The sequence below is a fragment of the Panthera tigris genome, chromosome B3, assembly GCF_018350195.1.
Source record: "Panthera tigris isolate Pti1 chromosome B3, P.tigris_Pti1_mat1.1, whole genome shotgun sequence".
Taxonomy (NCBI): domain Eukaryota; kingdom Metazoa; phylum Chordata; class Mammalia; order Carnivora; family Felidae; genus Panthera; species Panthera tigris.
Window position 1 is genome coordinate 110,262,069 of NC_056665.1, and position 27,620 is coordinate 110,289,688.

Sequence of the window (27,620 nt, forward strand, 5' to 3'; positions counted from 1 at the left end):
ATTCTTTTTGGTGGCTGAGTATAGAGATGATGGAAATTTTTTAATTTTTGGAGTATGCTAAAATATTTACATGGGAGGAGTTCATTAGTTTTTAAAGCTCACTGAATAATTCAAATAGTTATTCTAACAACAAAATATTCCAGATAGTATAGACCAGCACTGCCCAGTAGAAATATAAAGAGAGCCACATATGTAATTTAAAATTTTTTCAGTAGCTAGATTTAAGAAACATAAAAGATAAAGGCGGGGGGTGCCTGGCTGGTTCAGTCAGTAGAGCATACAACTCTTGATCTCAGTGTCATGAGTTTGAATCCCATGTTGGACTTAGAGAGTACTTACAAATAAAAAAATCTTAAAAAAGATAAAGGTGAAATTAAGTTTAATAATGTATTTTATTTAATGCAGTGACTCAAAAATGTCATTGAGACACGTAGTCAGTGTTATTGTATGTTATTGTAATGTATGTTATTGATGACATACTTTGCTTTTTTTTTTTTTTTTTTGTAGTAAATCTTTGAAATCTGACACTTACTTCCTCAGTTCAGATTAACCACAGTTAGTGCTTAGTAGCCACACGTGGCTCATGGCTACCATGTTGGACAGGGCAGATACAGATATTTGGTTTTATGCTTTTTATGCTTAAAACCTGCTTTATGCTTAAAAGCCCTGCTAGGGCTTTTGTAAGCATCTAATGAAAAAAAACTAAGAATTAAGAAAATTAATAGATATGACCAAAATTATATTCCATATTACAGAAGAAAACAAGATTTCTTAGGCTACGTAGGAAGAATTTCACTGCTTTAGGCAGAGGTGGCTCAGAGCTGTATGGGGCAAGAATCTGGGAACTCAGAGTCCGGAGCAGAACAATGCCTCTCAGGCTTGGTGACCTTTTGCAAACCGTGGAACTTTCCAAGTGCCCAGGCTGCCCTCCCCAGTATGTGTGGAATCAACCCAATGATTTAGCTGTTAGAAATGCTGTTAGAGTCATCAATTTGTTGCTGTGGAATGTTTTTAAAATGCAAAATCCTTGTGTACAACCAAGCAGTTTGAAAACCATTTTATGGATAGATAAATATATCTGGACAACAGTTTTGTAAAAAACCAAATAAATAATTCAGACACTGCTGGCCCAGTAAAGCCATCAAAATATACCACATCCGTGTTATTTCAAGGCTGCTTTCACTGCAGAGTGGCCAGAGCTCACGAAGGGTTTCTGTGGTGGCAAGCAAAAGGGCTCAGCTAGCTGTAGGCTCAGAAGGTTTGAGGGGTCTTATCGTCCCCCCAAAAGAACTTATTAGACTGTGGCAGCACATTCACTTATATTTTATATGGTGTTTTCTAATTCTGAGAGTTATTGCTGCTCTGGCAGAGACCTTTGTTTCATTTCTTCATTTTAGAAATAGATTAACAGAGAAATAAGGTCTCTTGGGTTTTTTTTTAAATACACTAAAACATATTAGAGTACAGTGGTATAAGGTAGACTTTTTTTTAGAAGGAATCGGTTACAGAATGACAGAAAAATCCAAGTCTTAAAATGATTGGTTCCATGGGGTGCCTGGGTGGCTCAGTCAGTTAAGTGTCTGACTTCACCTCAGGTCATGGTCTCACAGATCTTGAGTTTGAGCCTCGCATCAGGCTCTGTGCTGACAGCTCAGTCTGGAACCTGCTTTGGATTCTGTGTCTTCTTCTCTCTCTGCCTTTCCCCTGCTCTCTCTCTCTCCCTCAAAAATAAATAAACATTAAAAAAAAAAAAAAAGATTGCTTCTATGGTGTGATTCTGAAATAATTAGAATAACTTTTCACTTTCAGGCCTCCAGTAATTAGTTTACTTACTATAGTAGAAATATGGATTGTATTGAAATATCTGGACTTAAATAACTTTAAGAAAAAAATTGATTTTGGTCAAATTAGTGAGGTATAACAGGGATAATGGTAGTATCCACTTTATAGAGTTATCATCCAGATTACATGAGATATTATCATCCAGATTACATGAGATAATGCATATTATTTTAAACCAGAGGCTGCCACGTAGGAGGAAAGCCTTCAGCCTGTGAGGGGAGAGCTGAAAGGGCTACAAAGACATCCTTTGGAGGGTTTAGACGACTAAAAGTCCCGATTCCAGAGGAAGGAGCCTTTTCCCCATTTTACAGATGAAGAAGCCAAGGCTCAGAGAGGTTAAGCGGCTGGCTGGAGACAACATGGCTCGTTGGTAGTGGAGCTGAGATGGGAGCCCAGATCTAACTCCCAGGCCTGTGCCTAAGCCACTGTGTGGTGTGTCCACACCCCCTACCAGTCAGCTAAGCTCTCTTATGCAGAGTTTATCCATTTACACTTAGGATTTGTGACTTCTGAGCAAAGGCAAAATTATGTAATTTTTGTTTTTCATTTTTTTAAAGTTTGAGAGAGAGCAAGCGGGGGGGAGGGGCAGAGAGAGAGAGAGAGAGAGAGAGAGAGAGAGAGAGAGAATCCCAAGTAGGCTCTGGGCTGTTAGTAGGGCTCAAACTCACAAACTGCGAGATCATGACCTGAGCCGAAATCAAGAGTCAGATAGTTAACTGACGGAAGCACCCAGGTGCTCCCGAATTCTATAGTTTTTAGAACATTGTAAGTATTTTTCAAGTTATTACAATCTTCATAATTATAATTTTTAATGGTGGCATAACTTTCCATCAAGCTAATGTGTGTTATTGACTGATTGACTTACGAGGCAGTATAGCACATATACTGGTTAAGGGTATGGACTTTGGTGCTGGCATAAATCCTAGGGGACTCATATGTTAATAAATGTCAAGTCCTTAAGTGGCACCTGGCTGTATTACTACAGTCTGCATTATTACTACTTTTTCCCTTCCATTTTATAGATTTTTGGGATTTGCCAGTTTTCCTAATAGACAAATAGATAATAATTGAATGATTATTGAATGTCTTCATGCATTAGATTTCCCCCCTTAATTTTGGATAATTTTTAAAGCTTATTTATTTATTTTGAGAGAGAAAGAGCGTGCGTGTGGGAAGGGCAGAGAGAGGGAGAGAGAGAGAATTCCAAGCAGCCTCTGCACTGCCAGCACAGAGCCTGATGCAGGGTCCGAACCCACAAACCATGAGGTCATGACCTGAGCCAAGATCAAGATTCAGATACTCAACTGACTGAGCCACCCAGGCACCCCTGGATAATTTTTTTAAGAAGGATAAATTTCCCAGAGAGGTCATTGGACCCAAGGTTATGATCAATTGTATGGTGTATGAAATTATCAATTTTTTCCCAAAGGATTGTACCTGGGCTTGTTTTAAATGCCAGGCTCTACGCACACCTGCTAAGTCAGGATCTTGGAGAGGGCGTGGCATTAGGAATCCGCACTTTCAGCGAGTATCCCAGGCAATTCTTACATATATTTCGCTTTGGAACCATTGGCCTAAAAGTTTTCAAGGCATTTTTTTTGTTGTTGTTTTGTTTTCAACAGCAAAAGAGGCATGTTAGCTACTGGCAGCTCTGGAAAAGTCGGGGGGAAAAGGGTTGGGCTGGGAGGCTGCTGAAGGAAGCAGGGAGGTGGGCATAGTCATGGCCATTGAGGTGCAAGCGGGTGTGGGTGTAGGTGTTTGGATTATTTGAAATTGGGGCATTTCAAGTTGGAACTCACTTTATTCCAGAAACTCATTTTATTCCAGTGAGTCACAAGCCTTCTCATCACATGTGATAACGTGTTGTGCTTTGAAATATCTCTATTATCCTTTTTTTTAAAAAAAAAATTTTTTTTTAACGTTTATTTTTGAGACAGAGAGAGACAGAGCATGAACGGGGGAGGGTCAGAGAGAGAGGGCGACACAGAATCCAAAACAGGCTCCAGGCTCTGAGCTGTCAGCACAGAGCCCGACGCGGGGCTCGAACTCACGGACCACGAGATCATGACCCGAGCCAAAATCGGCCGCCTAACCGACTGAGCCACCCAGGCACCCGTCTCTATTATCCTTAAACCCCTTCCTCCACAGCATATCCTCATGTGGTCAGTCAGGCTCGTAGTTAACATCAGAAGGGGCAGTAATTCGTCCCTGTTGTTTAGGGTGCATTTCATTGGGTTTAAATCTTTCCGAAAATGAAAAGGCAGATAAAAAGCCAGTGACACTGCACTTTTCAATAGCAATCATTGGAATGTGTTGTGAGTAATGTTGTTTCGTACTATACTGTACTGCACAAACTTCTAAAATTAGGCTCCAGACATGCTGTAACAGGTTGTCTTTTGGAATGTTCATTTGCAATTCAATTGGAACTGGGGCAGTGTTTTCACAGGGAAGCGAGGCTGTTATAATTGATGCCAAAGCTCCCAGATTAGTGGTCCACACATGCTTCCTCAGCAAACGCAGAACTCAGAGTAGGGAAGCGTTGAGTGGTTCAAACACTGAGCCTTTACACTTCCTTGTAACATCAGGAACCCAGGGGAGGCTGCCCTGGGAGAGTCTCCAGTAGCTCTTTCGGCAAAACAGCAGGAAAATGCGCTGCCAGCTGCCTCAGAAACCAGTATAGGTAATTTGTTAGTTGGGCTGCTGGGCTATTTGGTATAAATTAGGACTGCCTGTATGTAACGTTAGAAATACGTAGCATAAAGAATCTATAAAAAAGTGAAAATTCACCATGAACCTGAGATGCTAATTACAATGATAACTATCAAAGCCCTCCCTCTGCCATAGCTCACATCAGCTAAATGAAAAGGTAAGTGACATGTGTTGACTCACTTGTTATTTCTTTCAAAACAGTTCACACTTCTGACTGTTCGCTGATTACTGTTGGCATTTGCCAACATTAATCCAAATGATTAAGTTTTCTTTTTAGGGGCCTTGTAGAGAAGAAGGAGATGGAATTGGTTATAAGGAAGTTAGAAGCAGCGCAGAATTACCTGGCACAGAAGTACTGCGTCCTTGTCCTGGGCTTGGCAATGCCTGATAAGCATCACATGTGCTGCGGAAAGTAAGTGCACATTTACGATTTCAGGAGGTCTCTACGTGTGTGCATATCCATACCCTTGAGACCCTTACATTTGACTTCTGGAGCCCTTGCAAAAGTTTCCTTCCCTGTTGTACAGAATAATTGGGCTCAGGTGAGACTCTGCCCCAAACACACGTGATGTCTCGTTTGAGAAAGCCAAGTGAGTATGCGAAGAACCTCAGAATCGACACTGCTTAGGTTTAAAAGACTTTTCTCTCAGCATATACTGGCTCAGTAGAATCTTGCTCTCAACCTGGAAGGCTTCCTGTGGCCGCCCCGGGTCCCCATGGTGATGAGCCAGTGTCCCAGGGGGCCCTGGGTGTGTCCCCTTCCGCTGCTCATTTTGTAGCAATAGTAGTGGGTGCAAGCTAGTAAGGTGGGGGTTATAAGATGATGCTGTTTGTGGGGAGTTGATCTTTGCCTTAGAAGGATAGTTTATATATTACTGTAATTAAAATTTATCTTTTAAAGTTTATATTGAGAGTGTGTGTGTGTGTGTGCATGTGCACATGCACAGGCAGGGGAGGGGCAGAGAGAGAATTCCAAGCAGGCTCCACACTGTCAGTGCGGAGCCTGGCTTGGGGCTCCATCTCATGAACCATGTGATAATGATCTGAGCAGATTCAAGAGTCAGAAGCTTAACTGACTGAGACACCCAAGCACCCCTCTGTAATTAAAATTTAAAAGCGTCTTATTACAGGAGAGTTGGGAGGCATTGGAGGGAAAACTCTGATCCTTAAACACTGACCCCCTCCCCCCAAATCTCCTCCTCTGAGCAGTTTCACAACAGGCTCGAGGGCCATGCCACGGCCGTGGCCCAAACTCTTATTTTTAACTTTATAGGCAAAGAACACAATTCATGGTTTCTCTCTGCATTCTCCACGTTTTCAAGATACAGATATTTCTATATGCTTTGTTCATGTTCTGTATTTTCTGTATCCCTTATTCTCTTATTCTGCTTACATAATTTCACCTACCACTTTGAATAGCCACTATAGTTACTCTACTGTGTAATACGCCAGTTTGTTTCACCATTCCTTCTGTGCATGCTTATTATGTGGTTTCAGTTTTTCTGCCTTGTGATATTTCTGCATTGGATATCTTTACATAAACTACTTTGTCCATTTGGGCTATTTATTTATGGCTTATTGCCCAGAATGTATTTACCTAGAAGGCATGGACAGTTTCCTAGCTCTTGTTACATATTGCCAGATGTTCTCCAAAAAGGTTAAACCATTTTGTATCACCATCAGCAGCAAGCGTACCTAGCTCTATTAGTTTGATTTTTTTGATAGCTTGCAGTTGTATAAAAAGCTTACAGCTATTTGACTTTTGAATATCTTTCATGAGTTTGGAGTCTGTGCTCTTTTTCTGTATAAAATAACTTATTGCATGATTATTATATTTGTTAAAATTAATTATTGCCGCATTTAGTGTTAACCATTTATCAAGTAGAAACTGGGTATTTGTATAATTTATGTTTCATGTAGCAAGGATTTCCTATTTGTTTTTCTAGTTTGTTGCTTTCCTTTTGATGTTTATGTGTTTACACATTATGAAAATGTTAAGAATTTTTGTTTATTTGAACATTTATACCTTGTTTCTTTTTTTAAATTTCTTTTTAAAAAATTAATTTATTTTTTTAATCTACATCCAAGTTTGTTAGCATATACTGCAACAATGATTTCAGGAGTAGATTCCTTAATGCCCTTTACCCATTTAGCCCATCCCCCCCCTCCCACAACCCCTCCAGTAACCCTCTGTTTGTTCTCCATATTTAAGAATCTCTTATATTTTGTCCCCCTCCCTGTTTTTATATTATTTTTGCTTCCCTTCCCTTGTGTTCATCTGTTCTGTATCTTAAAGTCCTCATATGAGTGAGGTCATGTGATATTTGTCTTTCTCTGACTAGTTTTGCTTAGCATATAATACCCTCCAGTTCCATCCACATAGTTGCAAACGGCAAGATTTCATTCTTTTTGATTGCCGAGTAATACTCCATTGTGTGTGTGTGTGTGTGTGTGTGTGTGTGTGTGTGTGTGTGTGTGTGTATATATATATATTACATTTTCTCTATCCATTCATAAACCAATGGACATTTGGGCTCTTTCCATACTTTGACTACTGTTGATAGTGCTGCTGTAAACATTGGGGTGCATGTGCCCCTTTGAAACAGCACACCTGTATCCCTTGGGTAAATACCTAGTAGTGCAATTGCTGGGTCGTAGGGTAGTTCTATTTTTAATTTTTTGAGGAACCTCCAGACTGTTTTCCAGAGTGGCTGCTCCAGCTTGCATTCCCACTAAGAATGCAAAAGAGATCCTCTTTCTCCACATCCACGCTAACATCTGTTGTTGCCTGAGTTGTTAATGTTAGCCATACTGACAGGTGTGAGGTGGTATCTCATTGTGGTTTTGATTTCTATTTCCCTGATGATCAGTGACGTGGAGCATTTTTTCATGTGTTGGTTAGCCATCTGAATGTCTTTGGAGAAGTGTCTATTCATGTCTTTTTCCATTTCTTCACTGGATTATTTGTTTTTTGGGTGTTGAGTTTTATAAGTTCTCTATAGATTTTGGATACTAACCCTTTATCTGATATATCATTTGCAAATATCTTCTCCCTTTCTGTAGGTTGCCTTTTAGTTTTGCTGATTGTTTCCTTCTCTGTGCAGAAGCTTTTTATTTTGATGAGGTCCCAGTAGTTCATTTTTGCTTTTGTTTCCCTTGCCTCTGGAGACGTGTTGAGTAAGAAGTTGCTGTGGCCAAGGTCAAAGAGGTTTTTGCCTGTTTTCTCCTCTAGGATTTTGATGGCTTCCTGTCTTACATTTAGATCTTTCATCCATTTTGAGTTTATTTTTGTGTATGGTGTAAGAAAGTGGTCCAGGTTCATTCTTCTGCATGTCGCTGTCCAGTTTTCCCAGCACCATTTGCTGAAGAAACTGTCTTTATTCCATTGGATATTCTTTCCTGCTTTGTCAAAGACTAGTTGGCCATACGTTTGTGGATCCATTTCTGGGTTCTCTATATTGTTCCATTGATCTGATTGTCTGTTTTTGTGATTTTTTTTTTTAACAAATGTTTTAAATGTTTATTTTTGAGAGAGAGACAGAGACAGAGAGAGCAGGGAAGGGGCAGAGAGAGAGGGGGACAGAGGATCTGAAGCGGGCTCTGTGCTGACAGCAGGGAGCCTGATGTGGGATTTGAACACACAAACCTGAGCTGAAGTCAGACACGTGACCAACTGAGATACCCAGACGCCCTTGTTTCTGATGCTATTCAAAAGTCATATAAGTTCATCATCAGCTTTCCAATTTCCTTTTCAATCACTTGTAAAATTTCTTTTTCTCATCATTACTCTAATTTCTTCTGTCTGCAAATTGTCATTTCAAATTGAGAAAACTAGACTTTGTGGTTTGTATTAGTCAGCTCGGCTGCCATAACAAATTACCACAGACTGAATGCCTTAAACATCAGAAATTTTATTTTCTCATAGTTCTGAAGCTTGGAAGTCCGAGATCAGGAGGCCAGCCTTGTCGAGTTCTGGTGAGGGCCCCCTTACTTGGCTTACAGACAGCTGCCTTCTCACTGGGCCCTTGTTGGTGGTCACTGGGCCCTTGTTGGTGGAAAGAGAAAGCCCTGGTCTCTCCTTCTTTCCTTTTTTTTTTTTTTTAACATTTATTTATTTTCGAGACAGAGAGAGACAAAGTATGAACGGGGGAGGGTCAGGGAGAGGGAGACACAGAATCTGAAACAGACTCCAGGCTCTGAGCTGTCAGCACAGAGCCCGACTCGGGGCTCGAACTCACGGACCTCGAGATCATGACCTGAGCCGAAGTCAGCCGCTTAACCGGCTGAGCCACCGAGGCGCCCCAGCCTTCTTTCCTTTTTTAAATGTTTATTTACTTTTGAGAGAGAGAGAGCAGAGGAGGGGCAGAGAGAGGGAGATAGGATTGGAAACCAGAAACGGGCCCTATGCTGATAGCAGAGAGCCCAGAGAGCCCCATATAGGGCTTGATCTCACAAGGCCTGAGCTGAAGTCAGACACTTAACCAACTGAGTCCCCAGGTGCCTCCTTTTTTCTTGACACTAATCCCATCATGGGGATTCTACCCTCATGATGTCATCTGAACCTAATTACTAAGACCCTACCTCTAAATGCTATCACAATGGGGGTTGTTAAGGCTTCAACATATGAATTTGGGGGTGGGGCTGGGAGACACAAACCTTCAGTCCACAACAAAGTTAAAAAAACACCTACTCTAAAAAAATAATTGAATTGCCAATATTTAATGTTTACTCTTTAAAAGCACATGTGCATGTAGTAAGACTAATTTTGAGATTAAAAAAACCCAAACTATAAATAATTATATCATAATTAGAGATTTTATCATATCTTTTACTTCTGTGGATATAGAATCTACACTTAAGTTATTTTTTTTAAGATAAATTCTCTCTTTTTTTTAATGTTTAATTTTGAGAGAGAGAGAGAGAGAGAGAGAGTGAGCAGGAGAGGGGCAGAGAGAGATGGAGACACGGAATCTGAAGCAGGATCCAGGCTCTGAGCTGTCAGCACAGAGCCCAATGTGGGGCTCAAAATCACAAACTGCGAGGTCATGACCTGAGCCGAAGTCAAGATGGTTGACTGAACCACCCAGGCATCCCAAGTTGTTATACTTGGAATGGTACATTTTTATTACAATCTAATTTGTATACAAACTTTAAAAGAACTCATTATGTTTGAAAGATAGTGATTGCCTTAGTTTTCTACGAGTTAATCACCAGGAGGTGCTGGTCTTTTTGCAACATCACCTGCTTTTCTCCTGCCTGCCAGATAGCAGTTTGGAGAAGAATCCATTTAGAGCTTACCACCTACCATTCACTTAACAGATTCCATACAGGTCAAAGAGACAAACAAAGGATATTGAGGAAAACAGATTATAAGCATGTCTTTGCCAGTAAAAGTTGTTAATTGGCCATGGGTGTTGATTATATCCTCCAGTGGAGTTTTTATTGTTCTTTGGCTATTTTTTTATTTTTTATTTTTTTAATGTTTATTTATTATTGAGAAACAGAGAGACAGAGCATGAGCAGGGGAGGGGCAGAGAGAGGAGGAGACACAGAATCGGAAGCAGGCTCCAGGCTCTGAGCTCTTAGCACAGAGCCTGATGCAGGGCTTGAATTCACAAACCGGAGATCATGACCTGAGCCAAAGACGGGCTTAACTGACTGATCCACCCAGGCGCCCCTTTGGCTGTTTTTATGTAGAAGATGAGGACAGTTTTTGCCAGTTAAGAGTGATTTTAACATATCTTTATTTCACTTCCAATGTGAATAAGTTAATATTCTCATGAGAACATCTTCATGTGTATTTTCTGACTTTTTTTGTCTAATATATGCACACTTAATACTGGACTAGGACATCTTACACTATTTGTCTCTGGAGTTAAATTAAAGACTTCAGAGGAACCAGCAATTTGGGGGCTGTTAATTTTGTGCTTTCATGTTTCTTGAGAAGTAGGAGGACATGCCTTTCTATTCTAAATACATCTGTAAAATCCTGATATCGAGCAGGCTTTGGCACGATTTTGATGAACATATTCAGTAAAAGATCTCTGTTTTCCAAGATAGATAAGAAAACCTCTCTCTATGTGGCTCCCGCCATAGAATTAGACGTATTCTTTGGTTATGGCCAATTTGGGCTCCACCCCCATCTGTACCCTAGGATTTCCACCTCCCTCCTTTGCAGCTGGCACCTCATGGCTGACCAGAGAGGCTGGTGTGCAGATGAGCATAAGGAGAAAGGGGTTCATTAAAGCTCAGTGTATAAATCATCCTTAAGCCCCATTCCCTATTCCCACCCCCCCAGTCACATGCAGTAGGGTCTCTTTCCCCTCCCCCCAAATACATTCCTTTTATATTTCTCTTCCTTTGTGCAGACTAACCCTTGACCCTCCTTTAAACCCAGTTTCACCCAAAGCAGCACGGGGAATGGGAACATAACATGACATAAGTGGGAATCATAACTTTTCTTCTCTGGGGACCAGAACCCTTTAGGTTTGGCCCTAGGCTTTTTTTTTTTTTTTTCCAGGAATGACTAAAAATATGATCTATTTTCTTCATTTTGGCTTAGTGCTAAGAGTCTAATGTAGCAAGAAGGAATAAGAAAGCATGCTAATAGGCCACTGAAAATCTGTGGATTTATCGCCAAGCTGGCTTTCCCCTCTTTCCTTTGGAGCCTGCCCTCGCAGGTGAAATGTGCAGCATTTTTGCTGACTAGCTTGGTAGCAATTTGCCACATGTGGCTGTTGAGCCCTTGGAATGTAGCTGGTCCATATTTAAAGGTGCCATAAATGTAAAACATACACTGTACAGAAAAGTCTAAAAATGGATGAAATACCTCATTAATCATTCTAAAATATTGATTACATATTAAAATGATAATATTTGAGGGTTTGGATACAATAAATGTATTGTTAAAATTAATTACACATGTTTCTTTTTACTGTGGCTACCAGAAATTTTAAAATTACATTTGTGGGGGCACCTGGGTGGCTCAGTCAGTTGAGTGTCTGACTCTTGATTTCGGCTCAGGTCATGATCCAGGGTCGTCGGATTGAGCCCCGTATTGGGCTTCATGTTGAGTGTGGAGCCTGCTTAAGATATCTCTCCCTCTCCCTCTCTCTCTCTCTCTGTCTCTCTCTCTCTCTCGCTCAGTCGGTTAAGTGTCTGGCTCAGGTTATGATCTCATGGTTCATAAGTTTGAGCCCTGCATTGGGCTCTGTGCTGACGACTCAGAGCCTGGAGCCTGCTTTAGATTCTGTGTCCCCCCACTCTCTCTTCCCTTCCCCTGCTCATGCTCTGTCTCTCTCTCTCTCTCTCTCTCTCTCTCAAAAATAAATAAACATTAAAAAAAAATTTTTTAGACTCTATTTCAATTTGAGGATTTGGAGTGTTTAAATTTGTTATTTATACTCAGTAAAATTTGAAATTTATAATCAATTTATAATTATTATGTACCTAACATAAAAATTATGAAATAAAATTGAAAAGAAAAACGACTCAAAATTCACTAAGAGATGAATTTGCAGATCAAACTAGGAGGTTCCCAAATGTGCTCATTTTCTGCCTCCATTTCCTGGACTCATTTCAGGTTTATATGCAGAGCTAAATCAGAATGGTAAGAAGAAGCCCGTTATATTTTGTACTTGATTTCCACAGTGTAGACTACATTAGTTTGCTTTAGGCTTTATGGGAGAAGAAGTCCCAGTTTTATGGCAACTTGAGGGGAAGGAGAAGAGGTTCATGGTACCTTCTCTTCTAACGTTTAAAAAGAGAAGAAGAAAAGAAAAGAGGGGAAAGTGTGTGTTTCCTGTGCAATCTCTGTGTCATTTCAAAACCTCACTAAGATGGTGCTGGTTTGAGTTGTACAAACGCAAGTGCTGCTCTCAGTCTTCTCCCAGAAGGCAAGCTGACTTGGTATTCCAGAAACTGAGTTTGGTTGGTTTGTCTGCAGGGTGTCTGGTTTCAGCTGGCAGAGGCCGTGGAAGCAGGGAAATGCCACATGAGCACTCCTGTCAGGTGGGGGCCTCAGGTGGCACAGAAGGACGCCGAGGCTTGTCCCGAAAGCTTGTGCTGGGCTCTGTAGTTTAACGTTTTTATTCTGCAAAATATTCTAAAGGAAAAGCTTTTTTCTCTAGCATTCTGGTTACAGGGACAGTTGTGGAGCTGTGACAGGCCCAAGTTCTAGTACAGACTCTGTCCCTAATTAAATATGTCTTTGGACTTCAGTCTCCTCAGCTGTAAAGTGAGAATGATAATGCTGACTACACCACAGGGATCTTATGAGGGCTAAATATGATCATTTAAATGGTTTAGCATAATGCTTGCCACATAGTCCGTACTTCGTACACGCTCACTGTGTTTATTGCCTTAGCTCCTTGTTGAAGACTTGCACGTGAGGAAACCAGTGTGTGAATGAAGATGCTGCAGGAGGGGAGGGGTCCACCCCGGTAAAAGCTGAACCACTTCTTCAGTGTTTCCCTCAAATAGAGGGCTAACGTAGGCTCGCACAGATCATGCAGTCCCTGTGAGAAGGCTGGAGGTCCTGAGGGGTTTGGGTCTTCTGGCCCAGACCACCAGAGTTCAGGACGGTTCTTGAAAGTCTGATAACAAGGGCCAATCCTTGGAGTCTCTGGCTCTGAAAGCAAGAAGCAGAAGCGAGACCAGAATCAGCTTTGGAGTGCCTGGGTCTAGCGTCGGCCCCCTTGAGGGATCAAGTGATTGAAGGTGCACGGCCCTTCTCCATCAGTTCTCCAGTCCTCCGCCGGCCATGCCTGCTGTCCTCAGGCTGGGAATCAGAACTAGAATGGCCCATCTTAGGGAGGGGGCCAAGCTCAGTAAGCGTGCCCATGTCAGTACAGTATCCTTAACATTGAATTTGTGTTACAAGGACTCCTGAGCAGATGCCTGCCTTTGGGAGACAAGGCTCAGCGTGCATACTGCATCTAGAAGGAAGAGCACACTGCTGTCCCAGTCGACTAGACATTTTTGAAAATATTTTTTTATCATTTTCTTTTTGTTTAAGATTTGATTCTTTGTCTTTTTCTCCATTTTAGCTTTACCCTCTAGTTCTTTATTTCCCTACCTAGTAACACCCCGTGTTACCTCCTTACCACCTTCCTGCTCTCGGAGAGCTTACTCCCCGACGCTCACATCACCAAAAAAACGTTCATTTCCTGCTGTCTTGTTTATCCTGAATTTGCATTGGGTGTTGATCTGGATAACCTAAGAAGTTGAAGAAAAAGATAACTGGGATTCATCAATGCCTTTTGATAGCATTTATGCGGCTAAATAGCCTTGGGGCCACAGGTATTGATCCTTTTGAAGATAGGGGCTTGCCCAGATCGCTGAAAGATTGAACTTCCCTCTCCACGTAGTTGTGATTTTTTGTATTGCAGGGAGAAAAGATCAGATACACAGAAAGACTGGAAATTCTTTGAGGTGAGTCAGTTACCTTTTGGGGCTTTTCTCTCTTATACAAAACATGAAGTAGACCAAGAACCAATAGCCATGTGTCAGGCACTTATTTTTAGTGAATATCTTTTCTTCAAAGGATGCTAACAAGCTGTATGGCATCTCTTAAATTTTCCTCCTGCAAAGGTGAGTACATGTGTAATTTGCCACCACTTTTCAGGAATGTGCAGAAATTGGGTTATCTGGGTTTGTGTCTGCTTAGCAATGTTCTATAGACAGGTGAGAGTTCCTACCACCATAGCTGTGCACTGTGATTCTTGTCTGTTTTCTCTTGTAGTCCTTTTACACTTTCTGTACATATGTAGCTTGGATTGTGTTCCGACGTCAACACTTCACAGAGATTGAGGAAGAAATAGGAAGGCTCTTTCGTACCAATATGTTCAACATTCCTCGGAGGAAGCGTGAGGAGGAAGAATCAGGAGGGGAAAAGAAACGCATGACTTTTGTACAATTCAGGTATGACATTTTGACTTTCCAAAGCTCGAGAACATTTCTAGAAAACTGGATGATGTAACCTAAATGTTACCTCTTCCCACCCAGGAGAATGATGGCGAAACGCCCAGCAATTAAAAAAGCCATTAACATGCGCTCTCCAGTCATGTCTACTCTGCTGCCATCTCTCAGAGAAAAAGCTCAGAATATCTTTGAGAAAAAGTATCATCAAGGAGTCGTCAAACTCCCGGCCCCGATGCAAGAGCACATGGAAAGTCTGGACTCTGTGCTCATGCCAAAGTAAGTGGTCCAAGGAGAGAGAAAGGAGAGCCCTGGATTGTGTGCTAGGTTGGGCTGGGAGGGGCAGGGGTTTTAGACGCCGTGCCAAGGCCAGAAAGTTGAACGAAGATGAAAGCACCACCTTCCTACCCACCCCCTCCCCTCTCTACCTGCTTCCTTTCCCAGGCAGCTCTCGGTACACCCATCTAGACTAGAAAACATTGCTAGAAAGTTATGCTAGCCTTCAAATAGTTCTCATTTGGAGGAGGGAGTAGCAAACTCCATAAGCTGAGGGTTTTCCATTAGAAGACATATCTCTGGTAAGTGTGAAGAGAACCATTACAAAATCTTACTGTGGGCTGCTTTTGGACCCCTATTTAAAATCACAGTGGTAGTTCATGGAAACGGAAAACTTCTATGTGTGTGTGTAATATGTGCATGTGTGTACGTATGTGTGTAGCTTACACACAAGCACACAACCACAGCCATACACCTCATTCTTTGGCCACACTGCTTCAGCTATACCAATAATTCTTTTCACAGAGTTGGCATCTTGGGGGAGCCTCGATGTCAGTTCAACCCCCATACCCTCCTCCCCCTTGTACCAGAAGAAAACAAAAGAATGTCTGGGATACATTCTTCCCTGATAGAAAGAAATAACACGAGGATCCAGGATACACTGGACTTAGTCACGAGAACATTGTCCTCTCAAACAACATTCCCTAAATAACCTGGTACATTCCAGTTCTGTAATTAAGTCCCTGCATTTGAAGTAAACTACTTCAACTTAATCACTTTATATAGGACTAATATTTATTATTATTACGCTTTTTAAATTGTTCAAATTATTTTGTTAAAAGTTCAACAGTGGACTATTAAAAGAAATTTCAGAAAGCTCTTGAAAAGCTCATTTTCCTATATTTACTAGTTTGCTTTGTTATTTAGTTACTTCCTTGGCTTCTATGTGACTATTTAGAGTAACGTATTAGAACGTTTAACCAGTGTTCTAGTAGACTAGTGAAGAGACAGTCTGTTTAGGGGGCGCCTGGGTGGCTCAGTTGGTTGAGCATCCGACTTCAACTCATGTCACGATCTTGCAGTTCGTGAGTTCAAGCCCAACGTTGGGCTTGCTGCTGTCAGTGCAGAGCCTGCTTCGGCTCCTCTGTCTCCCTTTCTCTCGCCACTCCCCTGCTTGTGCTCTCTCAAAAATAAATAAAACACCTAAAAAAATAAACATTCTGTTTATTTGTTTCTAAGTTCATTTTTACTTTATGAGAGTATCTGGTACATTTGAAAATGAAATTTTATAAGGGAAATAAAATGTTTTTAAAATTAAATCTCGATGGCTATATTATTTTTCACGTTGAGATATAAAGTATATCTTGTTCATTTCAAAGCCTTTTAACATATACGTTTCATTCATTCTTTCGTTTACTCATTTGACAACAAATATGTATTGAGCCTCTGCTCTAAGTGTGCCTGGATGGCTTAGTTGGTTAAGCGTCCAACTTCGGCTTAGGTCATGAACTCACAGTTCATGGATCCGAGGCCTATGTTGGGCTCTGTGCTGACAGCTCAGAGCCTGGAGCCTGCTTAGGATTCTGTTTCCCTCTCTCTCTGCCCCTCCCCAGTTCTCACTCAGTCTCTCTCTGTCTCTCAAAAATAAACATTAAAAAAAAAAAAAAAAAGCCTCTGCTCCATCCAAAACCTTGTGGTGGGTTATGTAGGGAAAAGGGATCATCAAGACAGAGACCATATCCTCAGGTCTGGATGGTAGAGAAGATAAATAAAATACACACCTGCTCACAAGACAATTTTAAATGTATTAGAGGCCATGAAAGAGATAAAAACCAAGTGCCCTAAGAGGACCGAGCAGAAGAACAATCACTTCTAGGGGGACTGGGAGCATTCCGACTCGAATTTGGCTTTGCAGGGATTGGGTGACACTAAAGGGGGACTTCCAGTCAAGAAAGAACGTGTGCAAGGACACAGAGATGAAAAAGTGTGCCCTGTGAGGAAAGGCAAGAGCACAGTGGAGCAGAATGCAAAGGACAGCTAAATGTCCACTAGGGAGTGAGTTGGATGTTATCTGGCAGACGACGATTAGAAATCACTCGGGAAAGCACTCCACTATGTGGAATAGAGAGTCACTGGTTCTATGTTACCATTTTAAAGTCCTGTAGGAGTTTCACCTGTTAAAACAACTGGATTGAATTAACCTTTCTGTGGTCACAAAGTTTATCCTCAAGCTTCAAAATCCTCCTCGGGTGCCTGGGTGGCTCCGTTGGTTAAGCGTCTGACTCTTCATTTCAGCTCAGGTCATGACCTCTCAGGTTCGTGAGATCGAGCCCTGCATTGGGCTCTGTGCTGACAGCATGGAGCCTGCTTGGGATTCTCTCTCTCCTTCTCTCTCTGCCCCTCCTCCACTTGCACATGTGCTCTCTCTTGCTCTCTCAAAATAAACATTAAAAAAAAATCCTCCTGTTAGCCTTTAGCTAAAAATGCGTTCATTTCACAGAGAAAACTGGACACCTTCCCCAGATTTAATATCAAGAGCAGAGGCACATCAACTCCAGCCTACGGCTAATGCAGGATGGCTTCAACATACCCTCTGTCTTCATGCTGTTATTCTTTACCATCCAAGTCAATTCTGGTGACGACTCCCATTAAAACTGCAAAGTTTTTATCAAAATTGCGGGCTATGAACTAACTTTTGTTGGACTTTTACGTAGAGAATTTGGTTATAATACACTCCATCATGACAAGTTTCTATCTAGAATATGTTGACATGGTTTTATTTTTGGTTTTTATTTTTTTATATTTAAAAATGTTTAAACATTTTTTAATGTTTATTTTTGAGAGAGAGACAGACACAGAGACACAGACAGAGTGTGAGCAGGGGAGGAGAAGAGAGGGGGAGACACAGAATCCAAAGCAGGCTCCAGGCTCTGAGCTGTCAGCACAGAGCCTGACATGAGGCTCGAACTCATGAACCGGCAGATCATGACCTGAGCTGAAGTCAGACACTTAACCGACTGAGCCACCCAGGTGCCCCTAGTTTTTGATATTTTAAAATAAAACCTGGGAATTATGAGACTTTTATAACTATCTTTCCTAGGGTGTTAGGCTTTTCTCTACCTCCCTTCTGAACAACGAGGCTTTGGTGTACATCATCTATCAATTCCTTCATTTGTTTACTCATTTTTTCATTCCATAGTTGGTATATCCCCACTCTGTGCTGGGCACCATGTTTGGTGCTAGGAATTCAGTGTGGAAAAAATATAGCCAGCTCTGACTTGGAACCAACAAGTCTTGGGGAGAGACAGACGGGAAACATACTCAGATATTGAACTAATCAAGTGGGGATGAATACCGCACAAGAGAAAAAGAATGCCAAGAGTGTGTAACCAGAGACTTGCTGGTATGTGAGAAACGGGCAGGGGAAGGAGAAGTCATCCCTGAGGAAGTAAGACTCGAAGACACACGGGATCAGAGCAGTGGGAAGCGAGGAGGGGAGTACTCCTAACTGTATTAGTTACCTATTGCTGTGAAACAAATTACCCCAAAACATAGTGGCTTAAAAGAGTAACATTTATTGTCTCACAGTTTCTGTGGATCAGGGATCTGGGTTTTTCATATATGGCCTCTCATGTTGAGACATGTTCCCTCTAGACCTACTTTGCAGAGGGCTTTTTTCATGAATGGATGCTGTACTTTGTCAAATGCTTTTTCTGTGTCTATTGAAATTATCATATGGTTTTTATTCTTTCTCTATTATTGATGTGCTGTATCACATCGACTGATTTTTGAGTATTGAACCACCTTTGCAACCCAGGAATAAATATCATTTGATTGTGATAAGTGAGTTTTTAAATGTATTGTTGGATTTGGTTTGGTACTATTTTGAGGATTTATGCATCTGTGTTCATTATAGATATTGGCCTGTAGTTCTCTCTCTCTCTCTCTCTCTCTCTCTCTCTCTCTCTCTCTCGTGGTATCTTTATCTGATTTTGATATCAGGGTAATGCTGGCCTCATAAAATGAATTTGGAAGTTTTCCTTCTTTTTCTATTTTTTGGAATACTTTGAGAAGAATAGGTATTAACTCTTCTTTAAATGTTTCGTAGAATTTGCCTTTGAAGCCATCTGGTCCTGGACTTTTGTTTGTTGGGAGATTGTTGAATACTGGTTCAATTTCTTTGCTGGTAATCAGACTGTTCAAATTTTCTATTTTGTCCTGTTTCAGTTTTGGTAGGTTGTACGTTTCTAGGAATTTATCCATTTCTCCTCGGTTGTCTCAAATTTGTTGGCATATAGTTTTTCACAATATTCTCTTGTAATTGTTTGTATTTCTGTGGTGTTGGTTGTTATTTCTCCTATCATTTGTGATTTTATTTATTTGGGATGTTTCTCTTTTTTTCTTGATAAGCCTGACCAGAAGTTTATCAATTTTAATGACCTTTTTTCAAAGAACCAGTTCCTGGTTTCATTGATCTATTTTATTGTTTGTTTGTTTGTTTGTTTGTTTTAGTTTCCATATCATTTATTTCTGCTCTAATCTTTATTATTTCCTTCCTCCTGCTTGTTTTAAGTTTTGTTTGTTCTTCTTATAGCTCCTTTAGGTGTAAGGTTAGGTTGTTTATTTGAGATTTTTCTAGCTTCTTGAGATAAGCCTGTATTGCTATAAAGTCTCTATTGGAACCACTTTTGCTGTATCCCAAACGTTTTGAAACATTGTGTTTTCATTTTCATTTGTTTCCATGTACTTTTTAATTCCTTTTTTATTTCTTGGTTTACTCATTCATTGTTTAGTAGCATGCTATTTATGTCTATGTATTTGTGGTCTTTCCAGATTTTTTCTTGTGGTTGACTTCTAGTTTCATAGTGTTGTAGTCAGAAAAGATGCATGGTATGACTTTGATCTTTTTTAATTTGTTGCGGCTTGTTTTGTGGCCTAATATGTGATCTGTTCTGGAGAATGTTCCATGTGCACTTGAAAAGAATGTGTATTCTGTTTTAGGATGGAATGTTCTGAATATGTGTGTTAAATCCATCTGATTCAGTGTGTCATTCAAAGCCATTTTTTCCAGGGCACCCGGGTGGCTCAGTCAGTTAAGCATCTGACTCCTGGTTTCAGTTCAGGTCATGATTTCTCAGTTCATGGGTTTGAGCCCCATGTCGGGCTCCACACTGACAATGCAGAGCCTACTCATGATTCTCTCTCTGTCCCTCTCTCTCTGCCTCTCCCCTGCTCTCTCTCTCTCTCTCTCTTTAAAAATAAATAAAACTTTGAAAAAAAAAGAAAAAGAAAACAAAGCCATTATTTCCTTGTTGATTTTGTTTAAATGGTCTGCCCATTGATGTAAGTGGGGTGTTAAAATCCCCTACTACTGTTGTATTATCGATTAGTTTCTTTACGTTTTTTTTAAAGTTTATTTATTTTGAGAGAGGGAGAGCACATGTGCGTTCACGAGGAGAAGAGAGAAAGGGAGAAGATTGAATCCCAAGCAGATCTCTGTTGAATAAATATTTATAATTGTTACATCTTCTTGTTGGATTGTCCCCCTTATTAGATAGTGTCCTTCTTCGACTCTTGTTATAGTCTTCGTTTTAAAGTCTATTTTGTCCAATAGAAGTATTGGTACTCTGGCTTTCTTTTGACATCCATTTGCATGATAAATGTTTCTCCACCCTCTCACTTTCAATCTGCAGGTGTCCTTAGGTCTAAAATTAGTCTTTTGTAGGCAGCAAATAGATGGGTCTTGTGTTTTATCCATTCTGTTGCCCTGTGTTTTTTTATTGGAGCATTTAGTCCATTTACATTCAAAGTAATTATCAATAGATATGTATTTATTGCTATTTTATTACTTTCTGAAGATTGTCTCTGACCCTCTCTTGTCTTCTTTCATGGTTTGCTGGCTTTCTTTAGTGATATATTTTATTTTCTTTCTCTTTATTCTTTGCATATTTATTAGTGGTTTTTGATTTGTGGTTACCATTAGGTTTGTTTATAACTTCCTCTGCACGTAGCAGCCTGTATTATTAATTTGATGGTCATTTAAGGTTGAGCCCATTCTTTACTCCTCTCCTCCCACATTTTAGGTATATAGTGTCATATTTTATATTCTTTTATTTTGTGAGTTCCTTGAATGATTTTTTAAATAGAATATTCATTTTTACTGCTTTTGTGTTTCCGACCTTCAAACTGCCATTTTTGGTCTTTCCTTTCCACTCAAAAAGTCCCCTTTAGTTTTTCTTGCAGGGCTGGTTTAATGGTCATAAACTCCTTTAGTTTTTGTTTGTCTGGGAAACCATCTCTCCTTTTATTCTAAATGATAGCCTTGCTGGATAGAGTGTTGTTGTTGTTGTTTTTATTTTATTTTTTAATGTTTGTTTATTTTTGAGAGAGAGCCAGAGCGTGAGCCAGGGAGGGGCAGAGAGAGAGGGAGACACAGAATCTGAAGCAGGCTCCAGGCTCTGAGTGGTCAGCATAGAGCCTGACTTGGGGCTTGAACCCACGAACTGTGAGTTCTTTCTCTTTAGAGAGATCATGACCTGAGCCGAAGTTGGATGCTTAACCAACTGAGCCACCCAAGCGTGCATGTATAGAGTATTCTTAGCTGCAGGTTTTTCCCATTCATCACTTTGAATATATCATGCCTCGTTTCTGGCTTGGAAAGTTTCTGCTGAAAAATCTGCTGACAGCTTTATGGGGTTTCCTTTGTATATAACTGTCTTTATCTTGCTGCTTTTAATATTTTTTTTAAAGTTTATTTATTGTGAGAGAGAGACAGAAAGAGCATGAGAGTAGGGGAGGGACAGAGAAAGGGAGAGAGAGAGAAAATCTCAAGCAGGCCCTGTGTTGTCAGTGCAGAGCCTTACATGGAGCTCAATCCCGCAAATCATGAGGTCATGACCTGAGCTAAAACCAAGAGGCAGACACTTAACTGACTGAGCCACCCAGGTGCCCCAATATTTTTTCCTTATCACTATATTTTGCCATTTTAATTACAATATGTCTTGGCATGGATCTGCTTTTATTGATTTTGTTGGGAATTCTATGTGCTTCCTGGATCTGGATATCTGTTTCCTTCCTCAGATTAGGGAAGTTTTCAGGTATTACTTCTTCAAATAAATTCTCTGTCCCCTTTTCTCTCTCTTCTCCTTCTGGGACTCCTATAATACAAATGTTATTACATTTGATGGAGTCACTGGGTTTCCTAAGTCTATTCTTGTTTTGCATAATTCTTTTTTCTGTCTTTTGTTCAGCTTGATTACTTTCCATTACTCTGTCTTTGGGGTCACTAATTCAGTCCTCTGCTTCTTCTAGCCTGCTGTTCATTCCATCAAGCAAATTCTCAAATAATCAAATTTTTAAACGGGTAAAGAATTTGAACAGATATTATTCCAAGGAAGATATGAAATTGGCCATAAGCACATGAAAAAATGCTGAACAATCTTAGTCATTATGGAAATGCAAATCAAAACCACAATGAAATACCATTTCGTACCCACTAGGGATAGCTATAAGCAAAAAGCCAGACAAAAACAAGTGTTGATGAGGATCTGGAGTAATTAGAACCTTCACAACATTGCTGGTGGGGATGTAAAATGATGCAGCCACTTTGGAAAAAAGGTTGTCTGTTCCTCAAAAAGTTAAGTATAGAATCACCTTATGACCTAGCAATTCTACTCTTAGACATACCCAAGAGAATTGAAAACAGATGTTTCATAAACACATGTACACAAATGTTCATAGAAATACCATTCATAATAGATTTAAAAAAATGGAACAACCCACATGTCTAACAGTTGATGAATGGGTAAACAATATGTGGTATATCCATACAATGGAATATTATGCAGCCATGAAGAACGAAGCACTAATTCATGCTACAATGTGAATAAAGCTTAAAAAATCATGCTATATGAAAGAAACCAGACACAAAAAGCCACATATCTGTGATTCCAATGGTGTGAAATGTCTAGAATAGGGAAATCCATAAAGACAAGGTAGATTAGTGGTTGCCAGAGGCTGAGGAGAGGAGGGAATGGTGAGTGACTGCTAACAGGCACAGGATTTGATTTGGGGTTGATAAAAATGTGCATCAGATAGTGTTAATGGTTATACATGATGAATATACTATCCCCGAATTGTACACTTCATTTATTTATTTATTTATTTATTTATTTAATTTTTTTTTCAATATATGAAGTTTACTGTCAAATTGGCTTCCATACAACACCCAGTGCTCATCCCAAAAGGTGCCCTCCTCAATACCCATCACCCACCCTCCCCTGCCTCCCACCCCCCATCAACCCTCAGTTTGTTCTCAGTTTTTAAGAGTCTCTTATGCTTTGGCTCTTTCCCACTCTAACCTTTTTTTTTTTTTTCCTTCCTCTCCCCCTGAATTGTACACTTTAAAGAGTGAGTTTTATAGTGACTTATATCTCAATTTAAAGAAAAAGAAGGAAATTATGAGAAACTGCCACATGATGACTAAATGTAATGTAATATAGGGGCACCTGGGTGGCTCAGTCGGTTAAACGTCCGACTTCGGCTCAGGTCACGATCTCACGGTCTGTGAGTTCAAGCCCCGCGTCGGGCTCTGTGCTGACAGCTCAGAGCCTGGAGCCTGCTTCACATTCTGTGTCTCCCTCTCTCTGCCCCTCCCTCACTCATGCTCTGTCTCTGTCTCTCTCTGTCAAAAATTAATAAACATTAAAAAAAATTTAAATGTAATGTAATATCTTGGAAAGAATCCTGAAATAGAAAAAGGACATTAGGAAGAGATTAAGGAAATCTTACTAAGGTGTGGATTGTAGTTAATAGTAATGTATCAGTATTGGTTCATTAATTGTGGCAAATATATCATACTAATGTAAGATGTTAATAATAGGGAAACCGGGTGTAAGGTATACAGGAATTCTCTATGTTATCTTTGCAATTTTTCTTTAAATTTAAAATTGTCCTAAAATAAAAATTCGATTTAAAAAATGTTCGGCAGATACCTCTGTAGGATTCTGATACGTGGGCACAGAGATGAACAACATGCTGTCCTCTATGCAAGTTGCTCTCTGGGCATCAGGGGAAAGATAAGACAAATACAGGTTCGAAAAGGAGACTGGATGTCAGAAATCAAGAAAAACAGTGCACTAGAGCTTAAGGGAGAGAGCCCATCAGGTGGAGGCAGTGAGAGGTGGGCACGGAGATGGGTCTTGAAGACGTAAGGGGTCTGGATAGGCAGACAGGGGTGGAGCGTACCAGGGAATACTTCCAGGGGTTCTCACGGCGCTCAGACCTGGAAACTGCGGGGCCATGAGGCCTTGTATCTTTGAGCTGGACCACGGGGTTGGTTCAGGAATAGTGAGGACTTCTTTACACAGGAAGATGAGGTCTTGTTGCTTAGCCTTCTGCTGATGACTGCAGAATTCTTTTCTGTTTGGTCTTTGTTTTAAAGCTGCCTGCTCCAGGGATCTAGAGCATCTGAAACATCACTATTGCAGGATTCAGCCTGCCCAACCCTATCATCCTATTTTGGACTTCGTTTATGGCATTCTGATCGCCCAGCTGATTTTTATGCAAAGTAAGAAGAATAAATTTGACTCCTCCGGGGCCATTTTCATTCACCCCTCCTGCCTCTGAACAAGTTTCAGGTTGCAGAAGGCAAGCAGTTTCAGGGAACAGAGAGCACAGGGTGAACTGTCCCCTATTGTATTTGCAGATCGTCTCCAGAGCGGCCTGTGTCTTGCAGCGGGCTCATGTTGTTCTTTGTCTCTGAGTTTGGGCACATGCTGGTGGCTTTCTCTCTGGGGGTGACACCTGAGGCAGTCCAGGTGAGCTGTGCCAAGGGCCTTAGTGTCCAAGACCTCTTCCTTTGCACCCTGGCCTTCCTCCTCCTCCTTGTACAGAAGGATTTGTTCTCATTTCCTTTACTTCTCCTACCTCTAACCCAGCTGCCTAAGCCGAGAAAAGAGAGAATGCCCTGGGCCGAGGGCCTCAGCCCTCACCCTGAGAAGTCAGGCCACACTGAAACCTGGCACAAGAGTGGCCACCCGAGCCTAGGACCTTGAGGGGGCTCACCTCTCCTGCCTTCACTGGCCAGCGTCAGAACACTGGAGCTATTTAAAATCAAAATTTTAGCTATTTTAAATCAAAATCTATTTGTGGATGCCCCATATCAGTCCATACTTCTTAGAAAGGCTTTGTAATGACATCAGCCCTCCTCCCCCTAATGTACACAAGTAAACCTTGTTTGGTGTAAAACAAAAACCCTTAGAAAACACAAAGAAACACAAAACCTTAGAAAAGCACAGAGAGGAGGAAAAAAAAAACCTTATCGCCAATGTTTCGTGAATCCGCTTCCAGTCATCCGTGTGCACACACGCACAGACAAAAACCGGGTCGTGCCGTGTGCTGTTGTCCGCACCCCGCCTTCTTCCCGTGGTAATGCGTGGTGCACATTCTCCTACAGCAGCCAATACTCAGCTGAAATATTTTTTTTTACATGTTTATTTCGACACAGCATGAGCAGGGTAGGGGCAGAGAGAGGGAGAGAAAGAATCCCAAGAAGGCTGCGTGCTCAGTGCAGAGCCTGATGCAGAGTTCAACCCCATGACCATGAGATCATGACCTGAGCCGAAATCAAGAGTTGGACGCTTGACTGACTGAGCCAGCCAGGTGCCCCTGAAATACGATTTTCATTGCCTTGTAGTATTCTGTGGTATGAACCTGTCATTGTATCCTTGCCCAATCCCTTATGTTATTTTATACGTACTTTATCACTCAAACTGATGGTGGTTTTCTCAGGATAAAGCCCAGCAATGATATTGCTGCATCAAAGAGCACACTCATCCTCCAGACCTTATTATTACCCAATCTCCTCCGGGAAGGCTGGTCCCAAAGCACACGACCTCCATCTCTGTGTGAGAATCCTCACTGGGGCATTATCATTTCTTTGAATCATTGCGAATTCTATGGCAGTGAAAGATAGATTTGTATGTTCATTCTAGTTTATACTTCCAAATAAGAGTAGGGGTGAATACCTCTTCACATCGCATCTCCTTTCCTGATTTATCACAGGAATCATAATATAAGAAATGACTGTTTCTTGGAGTAAATGCATTTCCCAGCCCAAGGTACTATATTAAGGTATTACAGATAATAAAAGTAACAGCGCCTTGTTATAAATTCTGGGTGAAGGCCAATGGTCTCTCGGTGTTTCTTCTTAATTGATAAAATTCAGTTGTCCGTCTTTTAGCTCAGAATCTTAAAATGCTTCCAGATCCCAGGTAAACTTGTTAAAACACTTTTTAGGTACTTGTTTGTAGGAGTTCTAATCTGCCTCAGCAACTCCTGACCCTCCGGCCTCACCTCCAGTCTGGGAGTGATGAGAGCAAACCAGTCTGAACTCAGGTACCTGGTTATTTACCTAACTCATACACTTTGCTTATTTTTTTATTATTGGACTCTATTTTGATCTTTGTATTATTGATTTGTCATTCTTTGAAGAAATTGCAAATGGCCCTATGAAGAAACCAGGTTACAGAAAAGCTGAATATAGTGAGATCCCATGTGTCTAAAACACACATATATTTATAGAAAGTCTGAAAGGAAATAACTAAATTATTAACAATTCTGCCTGAGAAGTAGGATTGTGAATGATTTTTCTTTTCTTTTTTTAAGTTTATTTATTTATTTTGAGAGAGACAGAGTGCCAGTGAGGGAGGAGAAGAGAGAGAGGGAGGCAGAGAATCCCAGGCAGGGCTCCACACTGTCAGCATGGAGCCCGATGCAGGGCCCGAACCCGTGAAACCATCGAGATCATGACTTGAGCTGAAACCAAGAGTCAGACGCTTAACTGACTGAGCCACCCAGGCACCCCATGAATGATTTTTCTTTAAACATTTTTGCTTACGTGTTCTATTTTTTTACAATAGATTAAAAACTAGCGTCCCCAATGTCTTGCATAGTGGTGACATCTAACACCCACCCCTATCGGGCAGCACAAAGAGACATCAAAAGACATCAAAAGATGAGCAAACGATGTGAGTAGGTAATTAGCCACAGAAGGAGAAGCACGAATGGCCAATATGAAGAGGTATTTGTTCTCACTACTCATTGGATGTCTAGATTAGAACATATGATTCCATTTTCACCTATAGAATTAGCAAAGATTTCAAGAAATGACAATGTCTAATGTTGGCAGGAGGCTGGAGAAGTAGGCATTCTCACACACTGATGGGGAATATACTCTGGAAATCAATTTGGCAGGAACATATTACTTTTTGAACATGTCTGTGTACTTGTATATGCATTTAGGGCTGATTCAAATGTCAGGTTCCTTCATGTCAATCTGTGGTGATTTGAGACTTAATGAGGGGTGGAGCTATATCATTTCATCCAGCCCTGTGACCAGAGAGATACTTCAGAAGTGCTTTGGAGGGTGATTATGATATTGATAAATAGTTTAGCACCCTGAATGTACAAGCAGTCGTCAGTCATTGACGGAAAGCCTACTCAGCAGTCAGTGCCTTGCTAGATCCATGAGGGATTCAAGAAGAATAAGGTGGGATTCCTGTTCTCACAGCTGAACTCCAGAGTCAGGACAAAGCTCAGTCCAAAATGGGGAAGTGTGCAGGTAAGCTCGATTGTGAAGTAGAAACTTAAGGGCTCAGCAGTCCGCCAGCTCATAATCATCCTTGCAGAAATAGCGAGGACCCTGGGGAGGAGGAGCTCCTGTTTCATTTTCCCTGCTCACTCCATCTTCCTCCCGCACTGATGCTTTGGTGAACACTTACCACGCAGCACGGCGGTTGCATCTGAGTTTGCCTTGTTTCCCTGGCAGGCAGTGAACTCTTTCAAGTGTAGCCCAGGGCAACCCAGATAGTTGA

At 41.0% G+C, this 27,620-nt stretch overlaps 1 protein-coding gene across 18 annotated transcripts in view; it reads left to right on the forward strand.

Moving 5' to 3' along the window:
• The window catches only part of PPP1R36 (protein phosphatase 1 regulatory subunit 36), a 67,351-nt gene that overhangs the window by 15,082 nt on the left and 24,649 nt on the right, over positions 1 to 27,620 (forward strand). For 6 of the 18 annotated variants that reach the window (XM_042989880.1, XM_042989882.1, XM_042989885.1 and 3 more), the window contains 6 exons: positions 4,829 to 4,963; positions 13,941 to 13,983; positions 14,294 to 14,472; positions 14,557 to 14,748; positions 24,188 to 24,313; positions 24,452 to 25,277. In XM_042989880.1, the coding sequence (XP_042845814.1) occupies positions 4,829 to 4,963; positions 13,941 to 13,983; positions 14,294 to 14,472; positions 14,557 to 14,748; positions 24,188 to 24,313; positions 24,452 to 24,800 (1,024 nt within the window). In that variant the 3' untranslated portion in view covers positions 24,801 to 25,277. Of the gene's footprint in view, positions 1 to 4,828; positions 4,964 to 13,940; positions 13,984 to 14,293; positions 14,473 to 14,556; positions 14,749 to 15,270; positions 15,831 to 17,245; positions 17,539 to 24,187; positions 24,357 to 24,451; positions 25,278 to 27,620 lie in introns of those variants that run through there. The other 12 variants (XM_042989886.1, XM_042989884.1, XM_042989887.1 and 9 more) reach the window with 6 other exon arrangements.